The sequence below is a fragment of the Rhinoderma darwinii genome, chromosome 1 (genome assembly GCF_050947455.1).
Source record: "Rhinoderma darwinii isolate aRhiDar2 chromosome 1, aRhiDar2.hap1, whole genome shotgun sequence".
In the NCBI taxonomy this organism is placed as follows: domain Eukaryota; kingdom Metazoa; phylum Chordata; class Amphibia; order Anura; family Rhinodermatidae; genus Rhinoderma; species Rhinoderma darwinii.
The window spans coordinates 395,238,464-395,252,673 of NC_134687.1; the positions used below are offsets into that span (position 1 = coordinate 395,238,464).

A 14,210-nucleotide genomic window follows, 5' to 3' on the forward strand; every position below is an offset into this window, starting at 1 on the left:
GATTTTACCAGGAAGCTGGATGATCACATTAAAGGGAATCTCAAAGTATATATTGTATTGTGCCAACCTATATGAAACTTATTAATATGGATCTTTTTTTATGTTTTTTATCTTCATCTAATTTACCTTACATTGTATATGGTGAAGAACACAAGAGGTTGATGGAATTGGTGGGCTAATACTGTAAGCTTTAACATACTCATTGCATATTTCAGAGTCCTACCCTTTGAAAGGTAATCTTTCAGAACATAAAGATGAATATAAGGTGATATAAAATAATTCATATAAAGCAATTTTTCATTATAAGGGTCTAATTTTACCTTGTTTGAAGAAAAGTAAAAAAAAACAAAACAACAGACAATCCATTTAAAGTTGTGATGTTAGAGCACAAACAAAACTAACATGTTAAATGCATATACAGAATAGAATACTGGCTTTCAACTAATCTTCCCATTTCTAATAAGCTACTAAACAGACAATGAGTTATTGATGCACAAACTGTTGTGATTCCTACAGTATTCTGAAGACAGGAAAATGGGAAGGGAGGGATTTTCACACATTAGCCTTATTGTTTTCATTCTGGCTTCTCATTATTTCAATTCTTTTCTCCAGCCTTTCTGCCCATTCATTTCGAAGCCTAGAAATAAGAAAGAATGGATATATTAAAACATTTATAGAAGAATAATTTGCTTAATCTCATAATTTTGTATTTTAATATGATCATATTATATCAAAAGGGGTTTTCCCATCTTAGAGATTTCTAACATTTGAAACGTCTGATAGATGAGGGTCCCAGCTCTATATCGAGAATGGGGGTCTCCCGATTCCCGTTTTGTCTGGTGCGGCAGCATCTGGTCGCAGAATCCAGGCGGGGTCTAGTGGAGAGAGGGTCGGGCGTGCGGGTCTCTCGATTCTGTTCAATATCAGTTCTGGAAACAGACGATCAAGCGCTGCTCGGCTGTTTTCGTAATAACTATTCTGTTCAATGGGAGTTACGAAAACAGCTTCTCGGCTGTTTCTGTAACCCCCTATAGAACAGATTGGAGAGAGCGGTACGCTTGCACAAATCTCTCTCCACTATTCCCCACTTGGGTTCTGTGCACCCAGGCGAAGTGAGAGACCCCTGTTCTTTATATAGGTGCGGGACCCATACCTCGGACCCGCATCTATCAGACATTTATGGCATATCCTGTGGATGGGAAAAGACCTTTAATTATTTAAGGTTGAAGATCTACAAGTCTATTAACCTGACTTCATATACTATAATAGCTGCAGCAAATAGTCTGCATGATCTATAATGATCCTTTCAAGACACATGTCATATAGTTATTAGATGACCCTGCAGCTCTAGGTGATGGGTGCATTCATTAGCTAAAGTGGAGCTGGGACTCATTCTGCCTTTTCATTTGAGATCTAGACAGTATTATATGTTAGAATTTGTCCTAAAAGCATCAGAAGGCTGAACAAATGCTTAGTCATCTAAGATGACTTCTCTATAAGACTGGACTCATTTTGACCAAAATAAAAGCTGTAAGTAGGTACTGGTTTTCTTGGAAGGTACTGGTTTGTTTTGCGGAGATCCAGCTAGTAGGAAGTCTTAAGGACAATGCACCCTGGGAAAAGCATGCAAATTAGCTCTCCCCTAGAAGGAAGAAAACCGTCTCTATGGTGCCAACTATAAGTAGCTACCCTGTAAGTTCATGTCCGACTCATTAAAGAGCTCTGAACCGTGATTAGGACTAAATCAGAGACACCATCTGTAGGAAGCACTGTTCTGAAGTTTTTGCTCTTCGTCATTACAGAGTAGAGTACTGGTTGGCTGGGTGAGATACCTTAGATGCATCTCTTAGAAGGAACTGGTTTTCCTTGTGAAAATACAAATGGTGTAGGATGTTTTGCAGACAATGCTCACTGGGAAAAGTATGCAAATTAGCTCTCCAGAAGAAAGAAAACTGTCTCTAATGCCACCTATAGATTGCTTTTTTTAAATTATTTAATTGTATATTAAAACCCGAGGACATGCTTTCTTGACCCAAGTGCAAAAAAAAAGTGCAGAGTGCCACACAAAAAAAGTGTACAAGGATGTAGTTACATGCCCTCTTGAAAACGAGAAGTGGTATGTATGTAACAATAAATGATTTGATTGATAGCTGACATGCAACATTGTTAAATTATTAAACTATGGACTATGGATTTTAAATAATTATTGAGATGTTAATGATGTATGTAAATACTTGCTTGGAGTCGCTATCAAAGATTGCTAATACGAATATCTGCTTGTGTAAATGGACCTTTAGCCCATTAGGTTTAACCTTTCATACTCACAAACCCCAGTTGATTCAGAGGAAGGCATAAACCATGCCAGAATGGCAAAGACTCAATTTGGCATTAAAAAAACCCATTCTTTTAGACCCCTGCTGGCAATATTATAGATTCCTGGATCAAGATTGCACATTAATACAAGTAACCCTGTATATTGTGTTTCTTAAGGAAGATGCCCATCCCTTTCCTAAATGTATCTAGCCATTACCAAATCCTGTGGGTGCATGTTCCATAACTTTATAGTTCAGACAGTAAAGTAATGCTTTTTTCAACTTTGTGATGAGATTGCACTTCCTTTAACTGCAAGTTACATTCTGTTCTCTGTGGGGTCCGCAGAAAGAATAAAAATCACCTTGGTTTCTATAGGGGCCATTTACATATTTATAAAGAATATATCATATCACCCCTCTAGAGTAAATACAGTAAAGTTTTGACAACCTTTCTACATAACTGAGGTCTTCCATACCATGTATTAATATAAACTCTCTCCAGCTCTGATATCTTTTATATGGACTGGTGCCTTAGAAGCAATGTCTTTCCTTACACAAGACAATATCTTGTTAGCTTTTGATGCAGAAGACTGGCATTGCATGCTATAATGTAGTTTATTCTAAAAAAAATTACACCCAAATCCTTCTCCATTGTACACTCGCCCAAAAGTGATCCATTATGGGTATACATAACCTGTATATTTTTTGCCCCCAAATGCTTAACTTTACACTTTTCAACATTGAACTTCATCTGCCATTTTGTTGCCCATTTGGCCAGTTTATCCGGGTCACCTGATAAGACAGTCTATACAGTATCTACAATACAACACTACAGAGCAGGGTTTAGCAACCTTTGGCACTCCAGCTGTTGTGGAACTACAACTCCCGGCATGCTCTGACAGGCCCAGGCATTCAGGGCATTTAGGGAGTTGTAGTTTCACAACAGCTCGAGTGCCAAAGGTTGCTGACCCCTGCTTATAGAGCTTTGTCATCTGTGAATACAGAGAAAGTACAATGAAGTCCAATAACTGCATAGTTATTAAACATGTTAAACAGTAAGGCTATGTTCACACGGCTAACTAAAAACGGCAGTAAAATACGGAGCTGTTTTAAAGGGAAAACAGCCTCTGATTTTCAGCCTTTTATTATGCATCAAGCGTTTTTTGATGCGTTATTTACGGCCGTTTTTGGAGCTGTTTTTCTATCGAGACAATTAAAAACGGCTCCAAAAACGGCTCAAGAAGTGACATGCACTTCTTTTTTACGTGGGTTTTTTTTTACGTGCCATTTTTACAAATGGCCGCGTAAAAAACGCCCCGTGCGAACTAAATGCGTTTTTCCCACTGAAATCAATGGGCAGATGTTTGGAGGTGTTCAGCCTCCGTATTTTTATGGCCTGAAAAATGGCTGAAAATAAGCCGCGTGAACATACCCTAATGGTCCCAGTACAGATTCCTGGGGAACTCCACTTGTAACATTAGTCCAGTGTGAATATGACCTGTTAATGTATACGGTCTATTGGCCAATTTTGTATCAAATCACAAATTGTACCTAATCTAATCCAATGAACCTTAAATTGAGCAATAACCGCATGTTAGGGACTGTGTGAAATCCAAGTATATTACATCTACTGATAGCGCCTTGTTCTGGTTCCTGCTTACCACTTAACTGCTTCCCGACCGCTTCCTGACCGCAGAGCCAATGTGAATTCACGGTGGGTGTTAAAAGCGCGACCGGGTGTCTCAGAGTAGCGCTGATACCCGGATCGCACTGTTAACCCCTGCCTCTGGTCCTGGAGACAAGATCGGGACATGATTAGTTCAGGTCCCAATCATGTGATCGAAGGGAAAGTTTGTTGTAGCAACAAAATGGAACGTTTGTTGCTAGAACAAAGTTTCCCGGGGACCGATTGTGGGTGCTGCCATCGGCTGTCATGGCAAAACCGGAGGCCATACAACGGCCTCTGGGGCTGCCATGCATGGAAGCCTATGAGAACCAGCCGTAGGCTGGTCCTCATAGGCTTCCTGTCAGTGTGACACATCACACTGACAGTTTATAATACGTTACACTACCTAGGTAGTGCAATGTATTATAGCAGCTATCAGTGCTTTTAAGTGGTTTACAGATGCGTTACAGATGCAAAGTGGAGGGATCCTTACATGCACTTCACTGTGTCATTCAGAATCTGAAAGTGGCAATATGCATGAGCCATTAGGGCCAAGTCTATGTGCTTATTGGGGCAGATTTAATATTCAAACAGCCTCAGAATTCTGGCTTAAATGGAGCCAGAATTTTGGAGCACAAATTCTGGTGCCAACCATGAGGTGATATAAGGAAGAGAAATGTGTCTATCATGTGTAGCAAGATGCGCCAAATTTATCATACAGCATGTGCCAATCAATATGACGCATCTTCTGAAGGTCCGGTCTAAACTGTCCCTCTTTAAATCTTAAACATTATAAGTAAATTTGTCCCACGGTTTGTATAGATATGTGTAGACTGTACTTGCATACAGATGAGGTCCCAAAAAGTTTGGCCCACGGGCTGTATCAATATACAGTATAATTTACATTACAAGGTAAATAACATAGTGTGCTCCTGTAAATCAACACAACATAGAAAACATTTAACCCCTTTAATTTATGATTTGTGAATTAAACTTTGATGTTTCAATATTATCCATTTTGTACCCAAATATATATGCATATACATTTTTCTATAGTAGTCTCTTTTGATTTTCCTTTTAGACGACCTGTCATGAGAAATATCTCAATTAGATCCTTGTAGAGTACACTCGAGAAATAGGGTTAGTGTGCACTTTGTTTTGGTTCTATTTCCAGTCCTGTGGTTTCTAGAATTAGAATCATATCTGGATCCTGACACGAATAATACATTTAGAAATAATTGGTGCTTTTCTATTCTATTCTATTTGTATTAATATTTTAAATAACATATACAGTACATAACCAGTATTAGAGCAGAGTACAGGCTTTGGCATTGATACAGTAGTCTTTAGCAGATATAGATACAATTAAATAGGAAACAATGCAGATTAGGAAGAAAAAGCTGCTCCTCTGAACGGGCGCTCAGGTGTGGATTGTACTGGTATCTTCACAAAATCGTCAGGGTTTATTTTTAACGATTTTATTATTAAAACAATATAAAATTCGATTGCTGCAACGCGTTTCAACCACGCACTGTGGTCTTCATCAGGCATATTGATGAAGACCACAGTGCGTGGTTGAAACGCGTTGCAGCAATCAAATTTTATATTGTTTTAATAATAAAATCGTTGAAAATAAACCCTGACGATTTTGTGAAGATACCAGTACAATCCACACCTGAGCGCCCGTTCAGAGGAGCAGCTTTTTCTTCCTAATCTGCATTATTTCAAAACCGCAAGGAGAGGAGTTCCTGATACGAATTCACCCTATGCGGTTATGGCTCCAGAGGCAAGCACAGTGTGATCGAGCGTGTACAAGTTACAAAGTCAAGTTGTGCTGGCGACATTGCACAACTCACCAAGGTGAGCTCCATTCATTAAGTTACTCACTATATCCTACAAATACCAGAACGATATCACCTTAGTGGAGCGCCGTTTTCTCTCTTTTTTATCCCCCTTTTTTTTATCGTAGGAAACAATGGTTTACCTATTGTTTGCAGTTCTTTTTATGGATACTAACTAGGAAAAGTAATACTTTTGCTTCCTCTGTTTAATCTGTTGTCACAAATACATCATTACGATGAGTAAGTCAGGATTTAGATCAGAATAACATGGCCTGGTGTGTCTGACGTCCATTCAGAAAACTTCAAACAAGCTTGTTTGTCTATCGTTAATTATTTCTGTTTGTTCTGTCCTGGCCATAGCAACAACTGGTAATCTATATTTAGCAGAAACGTTTTCCATTTGACGAAAATAAAACAAGACACCTTTTATGTAGTCCCCAATGTGTTGACTAATCATGTGGTTAATTAGGATTATTGCATAGCACAGTAGGAAAATATGCCTACCAAACAAATTGATCCCCTTTTTAAGCTAATCATACAAGTATCAGATATTATTTTTTTACACTGATTTCATATGTGAGCTCTAAGAATTAAATATTTTTATTTTATTTATATTTATTGCAGTGAATGAAGTTGTTAAAGAGGCTCTGTCACCACATTATAAGTGGCCTATATTGTACATGATGTGATCGGCGCTGTAATGTAGATAACAGCAGCGTTTTTTTTTAAAGACAATCATTTTTGATTAAGTGATTAAGCTGGTGTATTTTATGGAACAATAAAACTTTTTTATGTTTGAAGATAATGCTGCGGTTCATTTACTTCTTCTAGACATATGCATCTGTGGGTGAGAGCTGAGCCACTAGAACGTCTGTTGCATTTGTGGAGTGACGGTTTTGTTCTGTTCCTATTCCTTTTCATAAGTAATTAGGCTGTGACTACTGAATATAGTGACCAGATGTAGAAAAACGACAACATTGTGAACATATATTACACAGAGTTCCTTCTTGTACATAATTGCCAATTGTTGCATAGGCATGCGTAGCTGCAGTCTACCCACAAATACACAGTCCCTGATTAGGAACTGACATTAAAACCTCAAAGGTAGACTTCCCTACCTGTTTTTCCGATAACCAATGTCTTCAGGAATTGTGAGGCTAATGAATTATGTTTGTCTAAATTTGTGGTACAGTTAAATGCAATCTATTGTTATCTATTAGCAGCCAGTTTGAGCTAGGGAGAGGCTGTCAGCCGTTGTCTTTAATAGAATTATGCACAGTAAAGGTCCTTTTACACAGGCAAATTATTGGGCGATTGAGCGGTTTTATGAACGCTTGCTCCCCATCATTGCCCTGCAGAGGCGTAACTAGGGGTTTAGCACAGGGGGGGGGGGTGGTGAAACACATCTGAGTGGACCCGAACCCAGTAACCCAGTATAATGCCTTCATAGCTGTCCCCACACAGGATAGTGCCCCTATAGCTGCCCCCACACAGTATAATTCCCCTATGGTTGCTCCCACACAGAATAATGCTCCCATAGCTGCCCCTACACAGTATAATAACCCCTTAGTGCCCCCCACGTAGCATAATGACCCCTTAGTGCCCCCTCACATTATAGTGGCCCCATACAGTATAATGCCCGTATAGCTGCCCCACATTGTATAATGCCTGTATAGTGCCTCTCCACACAGTATAATGCCCCTAAATCTGCCTCCACACAGAATAATGCCTGCATAGCATCGCTCCATGCATTATTATGACCCATTAGTGCTCCCACACAGTATAATGCTCCTACAGCTGTCCCCACGCAATATAATGCCACCATAGTGCCTCCCACACAGTACATTACCCCTATAGTGCCTCCCACACAGTATAATGCCCCATAGCTGCCTCATAGCTGCCCCATAGAGTATAATGCCCCATAGCTTCCCACATACAGTCTAATGCTCCCATAGCTGCCACCACACAGTATAATGCCAATATAGCTGCTCCCATACAGTATAATGCCCCCATAGCTGCCCCTACATGCTATAATGCCCCCATAGTGCTTGACACATTATAATGCCCCCATAGCTGCCCCACACAGTATAATGCCCCCATAGCTGCTCCATACTGTATAATGCAGCCCCATAGCTCACATTATAATGCCCCCAAAGCTGCCCCCACACAGTATAATGGCAATAGCTGCCCCCATACAGTCTAACGCCCCATAGCTGCCCACATACAGTATAATGCCCCCATAGCTGCCTTCATACAGTATAATGCCACCAAAGCTCCCCAATACAGTATTACGCCCCCAAAGCTGCCCCAATACAATATATTTCCCCATTGCAGCCCTCCATACCTGGTATAATACCCCCTTAGCTGCCACCACAGAGTATAAAGCCCCATAGTGCCTAATATAAAAATAATAAAATAAATATTTACCTATCCCCATTCCCACAACGAGTGGAGGAGATCCCTCTGCTCCTTCACTCTGTGCAGTGTGTGGCTCTGTGCAGACAGGTGCTATGACATCACTAATCGCGCCTGTCTGCGTTGAGCCGCTCACAGCTAGCATAACATAGTGAATGCTGGAGCAAGGAGCCGTTAGCTCCCTGCTCCAGCATTGGATTCAACTGTTGCTGCGTCCTGGGGATGCAGCACTGGGCCCAACCAGCTCAGCTCAGTGCCACCCCCCTGACCCTCCGCTAGCTACGCCTCTATTGCCATGTGTAAACAGGGCTGGGATCAGCTGATGAATGAGCATATGCTCTTTAGTCGGCTGACTGCATCTTTTATGCAGCTAAAAAATGGTCACTTGTTGGCAGCTTATCTCCCCGTGTTAATGAGATGTGCTGCCGGCAAGATGGAAACTGTATGGGAAAGAACAAACATATTAATTATTGTCCTCATACTTGCGGTCATTGCTCTATGTAAATGGAGCAAATGAGCGCTGATCTAAATGCTGTATTGTTGATCGGCGCTCGTTTAATGGGCACAATATCAGCCCATGTAAAAGGATCTTAAAGGCTATTTACATATTTAAACTGAATTTTTTTAAACTAAATCAATGTTTTATGTGTTTTGAGTTAACTTTTATATTGACTTTTATAAAAAAAAAAATTTTACTTTTTATGATACAGCTTCTATGTATCCTGTATAAATAGAAGCTGTGTCGTTCTGTCTCAGCCGATTCCATCAATTCGGCTCTGCTGAGATGGGGTCCTGCATTTTTCAGACACATAGGATCCAAAAACACATATAACATTGAAATTCCTCTTAAATTTAGCCCTTATCCCAGTAAAAATGTTTGGCTACATGACTACTTGATTATCTTAAACACATCCATTTCTAAGAAACCCATAATCATATAAGCTTTGCTTTTAATAAGTTTTGAATTTTAGCTTTAGTGTTGCTTTAAGCTAATCTACTAGTTATTAACCACTAGAAAATCTGATATTAAAAAAATGCCACGTAAATGAATACATATAAGCAATAGTAACTAGAATTGTATGTGTAATATGTTCCAGTTCCAGGTTGCATGGAGACCGACGTATTAGCTGGCGTGTCTCAAATTAAACCAGATTACGTACTATTATAATTTTCGATAGTGATGCAAAATCTGGAAGATTCTGGAAGAATCTCTTCTGGACGCAAGAAGCATATATACGCATTAGGCCTCATTTACACGAGCGTGTGTGCTTTGCGCGCGCAAAAAACGCAGCGTTTTGCATGCGCAAAAGGCACTTGACAGCTCCGTGTGTCATCCGTGTATGATGCACGGCTGCGTGATTTTCGCGCAGCCGCTATCATAGAGATGAGGCTAGTCGACGTCAGTCACTGTCCATGGTGCTGAAAGAGTTAACTGATCGGCAGTAACTATTTCAGCACCCTCGACAGTGCATTCCGATCACCATATCGAATAACCTGTTTAAAAAAAAGAGGTTCGTACTTACCGAGAACTTCCCGGCCGTTGCCTTGGTGACGCGTCCTTGGTGACGCGTCCTTGGTGACGCGCCTCTCTTGACATCTGGCCCCACCTCCCTGGATGACGCGGCAGTCCATGTGACCGCTGCAGCCTGTGCTTGGCTTGTGATTGGCTGCAGCTGTCACTTGGACTGAATTGTCATCCCGGGAGGTCAGACTGGAGGAAGAAGCCGGGAGTTATCGGTAAGTCAGAACTTTTTTTTTTTTACACGTTCACGTATATTGGAATCGGAAGTCACTGTCCAGGCTGCTGAACCAGTTTAACTCTTTCAGCACCCTGCACAGTGACTGTGTCCTGCCGGGTTCGGTCAAAACGAGTTCGGCCGAACCCGGTAAAGTTCGGTTCGCTCATGTCTAAGACACTCCGTTCGGATGTTTGTAAACAGAAAAGCACGTGGTGCTTTTCTGTTTAAATTCAGTTTGACAGCTCTTGCGCAAATCACGCAGTTCGCACGGAAGTGCTTCCGTGCGACCTTCGTGGTTTTCACGCACCCATTGACTTCAATGGGTGCGTGATGCGCGAAAAACGCACGATTATAGAACATGTCGTGAGTTTTACGCAACGCACTCGCGCTACGCAAAATTCACGCATCGTCTGCACTGCCCCATAGAGTAATATAGGTGCGTACGGCACGCGTGAAAAGCACGCACGTCGCACGCGCGTATATTACGCTCGTGTAAATGAGGCCTAATGATGCATATGACAATATCACTGAGCTACTTATTAGTTGTGACAGAACAATTACTGTGTACAGCTAATATTGCCCTTGAACTTATACTGCCTACATTGTACATACAGAAAATCTAAAAGTTACTGTAGCTTGAGAGGTTAGTTTTTCCTCTGGGGGAAGTACTGATCTCACTTTAGCATAAGTAACTGTAACCGAGTGTCTTTGATCATCTGCTTCTAGAGTTACGTGTTTGGGATGATACACAAGGGTGTAAAAATTACCAGTGATCTCACTGGGTCTTTTGTCTCATTAATGTTATTTATGGAATATCATATCTCACTTCAAAATGAGGATTAGCAGGATGATATTCAATTTGCGTCATGATATTTATAGAATGTGTTAAGCAGGGTCTGTAGTTTAGCCCAATTACCATGACTGTAATGTTTATTTTAAGCATCAGTCCTCTTAAATATTTCACACATTACACTACACAAGTAGTTGCTACTACTGAGATACGAGAGTTGGGTTTACATCAATGGTGCCTACTCACACAGTATTAAAGGCTATGTACACCTTTGAACTCTCTTTTTTAATGAAATAAGAATGGATATCAGTGTGTTTTATGTAACTTTCTGAAAACTTTTTATTTAAAAAAAAAATACTTTTTGAGATACAGCTGCTTTGTATCCTGTATACAGAGCAGCTGTATCTAGCACTGAGACCTGTATCTGTCAGATCAACGGGATCATGGGTTCAGTGTCAGAGACACGCATGATTCACCTGTTATCGATCCCATCTAAATTATGAACTTACGTAGATGTGATCGGTAACAGCTCAATCCTGCGTGTGAGAGACTCGGAGGACCCATTGTCACTGAACCCGTCAGTCCAGCTGACCTGACGGATACAGGTTTCAGCGCTGCAGGGAGGATACATCTCCTTGGATACATCTCTACCACCTAGAATCCGTAGCCAGAGCTGGCTACGGATTCCACTTAACAAAGAACTTGCCCCGCGCAAGTTATACATAAGAAGATATGGGGAAAGAAGGGACACCAGCAGAAAAACTATAGGAATAAGGTAATAAATATATATTGAGAATATACTTATATTCTCATTACTAACACATCTATGCAAACTTTTATAACTTTACAGGTACACTTTAAGTTAGGTCTGGGAGAATAGATTTAGATTTTTACATTCTAGTTTTGTTTTACATTTCACATTACACTTACATTATATACAACCCTCAATGGGTACATTATGTGCACCTGTGCAATCATTTGTTTCTTTGCACCAGTGCAACCAAAAGAAAAATTTAGGCAAAGTTTCAAAAGCCTAAACTGAATTATACTACTGTTTTGTTTATGCAGCTTCTATGCAAACGTATGTGCAGTTGATGTTCAATTACTATGGATATCAAAGACTACAGTCATGTTTTACTCATCTCCTTCTTGCTAGCCTACTTTTAAGAACTGTAGAGGTGTCTGTGGTCAAGGCAGGTTAGCATTATTCACACAAAACATGTATATTCTACAGCTATTTCAGTGTAAAGGATGGAGAACATTGAGAGAAGGGGAAACAAGAGAGCTTGCTTCACAGAGAACACCCACTGAGCTCTGAACTTGCAGGTTGACAAGCAGGTTTGTGCAACTTCAACCTTCCCAGGTTCATTAATTCATATCCAAAAATAATTCATGAGAATACTGCACATACCTTTTACAATATAATATTTAAACATTGGTAAAGCATCATGCATTTACACTTAGAATCAAATACTAACAGCAAAATAGCGTACCAGCCTACAGAGGAGACGTTATGTCACACTTACCTTTTTAAAGCACTTCTTTGCTGTCTAGCTGCTTCCATTTGTCGTTCTTCATTCTGTTTTTGAATCCTTTCTTCCCAAGCATTTTTAAGTTCACAAGTTTCCAGAGCAAAGATTTCTACACGTATATACTGGTTGTTCATATTCTGTGAAGAAATAAGTGCACTATTGTAAAAATGTTTATATCCACACAACATAAGAGCATATTTCTCATGTTTTTTAAAGGCTAATATATATATTTGAAAGCAGAGGCTCTTCAGCTGTGGATGACAAGTTACATGAGATAAGACGAAAACAAGAGAAATGTTTTATTTTCTGGTTTCTCTGAATAACCTGGAATTATTTTATCTCATGCACCAGAAGGCAGAAGACTGGCATTATCTTTGTAAAATTTCAGCTCAGTTTGTTTGAAAAGTCTTGCATCATTACTTGCACAGGTGGTTTCTTACATACTCCACCTGGTTTCTGGATTATACACTCCTAAGAAAATCTACTGTTTTGCATATAAATGTGTTTGGTTTAGTACAGAAAGACAAGATAGATGAAAAGAAATTAACAGGCTTTTTGTTTGCATTTCCTTTCTTTATGCTGACAGCGTTGTCCGGAAAATGTGAAATAGTTCTCAATGTCATTTTTGGACTGGAGTTATGATGGTATGCTACATTTTTATCAATGGGGTCCCATTAAATTAAATATACATAACAACAAATTAAGATATATGGGACGTATAATGTTCCAGTAAGTTTCTTGCATCAGTCATATAGCTTACATATGATAAGGTTCAATTGTAAGTATGCATTTTACCTATTAACCCCTCAGTGACCAGCCTATTTTAGGCCATAATGACCAAGCAATTTTTTACATTTTTACATTGTCGCATTCAAAGAGCTATAGCTTTTTTCATTTTTCCGTCGATGTAGCTGTATAAGGACTTATTTTGCAAGACAAATTGTATTGTTTAATAGCACCATTTTGGGGTACATATAATTTATTGATTAACTTTAATTAACTTTTTAGGGGGGGGTGACGGAAAAAAGACTGAAATTTCGCTATACTTTTTTTTTGCATCTTAAATTTACACCGTTTACCATGTGGTAAAAATTACAAAATAACTTTATTCAGCGGGTTGTTACGATTGCGACAATACCAAATTGATATCGTTTTTCTATGTTTTACTACTTTTACACAATAAAAACACTTTTTTTTTTTTTTAATTATTTGTTTTTAAATTATACGTTTTTGTGTCGCCATATTCTAAGAGACATAACTTTTATATTTCTCTGCTGACATAGCTGTATAAGGGCTTAATTTTTGCTGGGCATCTACTAGTTTTTATTGGTACCATTTTGGAGTACATGCAACTTTTTGATTGCTTTTTATCAACATTTTTGAAGGCAGGATAATCTCTGGCATTGTTTTTTATTTTATTTTTTCGGGTGTTCACCGTGACCTGAGTGTAAGGTATCATCTTTACCTATACCTGATAAATGAAGATAACTGATAAAGTTAGAAAATATAATATTTGGTAGAATCTCAAAGAATGGTGATAAAAGGGTCAAGGAATTAAGGATGCCTACAAAATCTTTAAAGTCAAAGAGTTTATTAACCCCTTGGCAACATGTCATGTACATGGCTTTGTCCCGAAGGGGTTAATAAAGATGAACTTTTTGTAGGCATTTATTGTTAGCTTTGACAATAAAGGTTTAGACTCCCATGGCTGTATACCTATGGGGCTGTTCCAGAGGCATGGCCTAATAGATTGCCTGTCAGTTTTACACTGACAGGCAGTAATGTTTTAGTATACTGAGTATAACAAAGCATTATATAAGCGATTAAAAGATCACACTGTGAAGTTCCCTAGGGGGGACTTAGAAAAAATTAAATGAAGTTTCAGAAGTTAATTAACCCTTTTATGACCAAGGGT

The 14,210-nt window shown here is 39.3% G+C and overlaps 1 protein-coding gene across 1 annotated transcript; it reads right to left on the reverse strand.

The window, feature by feature from the left end:
- Positions 1-368: 368 nt before the first annotated feature.
- LOC142742553 (protein FAM240B-like) lies at positions 369-12,561 on the reverse strand. Its single transcript, XM_075852438.1, has 2 exons — positions 12,290-12,561; positions 369-637 (listed from the first exon to the last, which is right to left on the reverse strand). The coding sequence occupies exons 1-2, from the start codon at positions 12,481-12,483 to the stop codon at positions 553-555; spliced, it is 279 nt and encodes a 92-aa protein (XP_075708553.1). The 5' UTR covers positions 12,484-12,561; the 3' UTR covers positions 369-552.
- Between the last annotated feature and the right edge of the window lie 1,649 nt (positions 12,562-14,210).

What these genes read in the sequence shown, in the direction of transcription:
- LOC142742553 (XM_075852438.1), bottom strand. Translation starts at nt 12,483, where the DNA reads ATGTTGTGTGGATATAAACATTTTTACAATAGTGCACTTATTTCTTCA. An exon ending in CAAAGAAGTGCTTTAAAAAG is followed by an intron (nt 638 to 12,289) that starts GTAAGTGTGACA and finishes TCTTATTTCTAG; the next exon opens with GCTTCGAAATGAATGGGCAG.